The 2362-nt window shown below is 25.9% G+C and overlaps 1 protein-coding gene across 4 annotated transcripts in view; it reads right to left on the bottom strand.

Annotated features, from left to right (window-relative positions):
• The window catches only part of da (daughterless), a gene marked incomplete at its 5' end in the record, with an annotated part of 120042 nt that overhangs the window by 16536 nt on the left and 101144 nt on the right, over positions 1–2362 (bottom strand). For 3 of the 4 annotated variants that reach the window (XM_067047605.1, XM_014416704.2, XM_014416706.2), the window contains 1 exon segment: positions 553–679. In XM_067047605.1, coding sequence (XP_066903706.1) covers positions 553–679 — 127 coding nt within the window. 4 annotated transcript variants of the gene reach the window in all.

Here is a 2362-nt window from a genome sequence, read left to right as displayed (position 1 = left end):
TTGAATTCCTCCTCATTAATAACTAACCGAGACAATAATTTGAGTGGGTTCAAAAAACTGCTCGTCAATATGTGCTCCCCCACTAAACACAATGTGTAAGGCCATCGCTAATTGAAACTTTTTTATGTTGAAAAAAAATTTGTATGAAATGAACCATAAAAAAAAAAAAATAAGTAGTGATCAAATAACGAATAAGCCTTAATTCAAAACTTAAAAGCTTAAAAATGTTTTACTATGGCTAAATAACATTTATTAAAAAAAAAAAAAAATTTTTTTAGCAGAGTATCGAATAGAAAATTTAATTTTAACCACAGTAAAACTTTATTAGTCAATATAAGTAATGAGTTGTCACAATGTCAGGCAAACTAGACCCACACACATAAATATTGAAAATTTACGACATAACTTATCATAGAGTAATGATAATAGATTTAAATTAAACTATAAACAATATAGTTTAAGAAAGAACAAGCAGATGGTAAAAATGTTGGGTCTAAATATGCCTCGGTGGAGAGTGAGGGAGAATAATAACAAACAAAATTTAATACGTACTATCTTCGGACTCTCTTCACGCCCTTGCCTCCACCAATGCTGCCAGGCGAACCGACGAGAAGGTCACTCGAACTTGGTTTAGATTCACAATCTGGCGCGTCTTTCCTTTTTTCTAAAACAAAATAACCTAAATAATGATTAAGTTTTTTTATATATCCAATATGTCAACAATATAAATATACATATATATTAAAATATAAAAAAATTAAAATAAAATAAATAAAACATCAATTGCTTAGGGTAAAGAAAGGGAGATATAGCCAAAGGTATTCAATGAAAAATAATAGTTAACCATTGATACTTAAATTTTTTTCCCATTACTCATAAATTTGACAAAAAAATAATAAAAATAGTATAATTCAGTTAAAATAGATACCCATATAACAAAACGTAAGTAATATATATTAATTTTATACATATAACTTACGCTTTGACTTATGCTTTAATTAATCCACAAAACAATGTTATATTGGTGAGACTTCACAAAATCAATTTGATAAAAACAAACAACTAAGCCACAGCACAAGCTAGACATAGTATGGAAAATAATCAAAATTTTGATCTTGATAAAGTAAACATTTTAAATATAGGATCGGATAGTAAAATCAGAAAACACTTAGAACCCATATAATAAATCTACTACAAATATTAAAGATGTGGTGAACTTCAAATCAGACCAAAAAGGAATATGTTAACATTATTGATGAAATGAATATTTAAAAATAAATCAGAACAATTAAGAAATTATATGGAACAAAATAAATAATAACAATTAGGGAGGTAGGGGTGGAATAAGGGTAAATCCTTTTAAATAAATAAAATAAGCTCAATCCAATATGCAAGTAACAGAAAAGTAACAAGAAAATAAGACTGATTAAAAATTAAGACAATATATGTAAATAATACATTCTGATGAATATTATAATTATAATATGAATTTCAGAGCAATTAATAATATAATATGTTAATAATATAATCGGGACAAATCCCTTAAAATGGGGAGAATATATGATATCAAATAATTAAGGAAGATACATAAAATACATATTCTTTTAAAATTTTTTGAGGTTTATCACTTCCATTTTTGAATGAATTATTATAATCATAAAAATCAGAAGAAATAAACAGGTTTATGTAAAAAATCACTAAGTTAATATTAAATACAAAACAGGACTTATAAAAAACAGGGAGGTAACCAAACACTGGACATGAGATAAGGTCCAAAGATGTAGTAAGGAATGTAGAGTGATGGCTGTGCCAGAGAGAAGTGAAGATGCACAAATGGTTGACATTGATTCCCATAGGAAATCATGAGGTGATTATTATTGTATAAATTAAAATATGTAAGGATGAAGATTGGTGTTATGTTAGTTTTATTATTGTTATAGGTTTTTATAGTGCATGAATATGGGACAGTGGTCCCGAAACGTACAATATCATGAATAAATAATAAATAATTCATTCAAAAATGGAAGTGATTAATCTCAAAAAATTTTAAAAGAATTGACTCACCAGACTTCCTAGAAAGATAATCCAGATAAAATATATATATGTTAATATAATTATAAATAATTTAAACTTAAAAGAGCATATAAAGATTAATAAGATCAACTACTTCTAATTTAATAATTTGTAGATGGAATGGATAGATGGGTAGTTAGTCCGAAAGATCTAAAATATAGAAATATTAAGGATTTTTCACCTTGAACATAAATAAATATATAAATCAAAATAAAATTGAGAGAAATTTCATCAATAAAACGTTTAAAAAAAAAAAAAATCCACTTATCTCAAATTACTCTTAACACTA

Source organism: Halyomorpha halys, unplaced genomic scaffold, assembly GCF_000696795.3.
Source record: "Halyomorpha halys isolate HHAL.00 unplaced genomic scaffold, Hhal_1.1 Scaffold132.1, whole genome shotgun sequence".
Classification (NCBI taxonomy): domain Eukaryota; kingdom Metazoa; phylum Arthropoda; class Insecta; order Hemiptera; family Pentatomidae; genus Halyomorpha; species Halyomorpha halys.
Note: the sequence above shows the minus strand (reverse complement) of the source record. Positions and strands in the feature narration are given on the sequence as shown.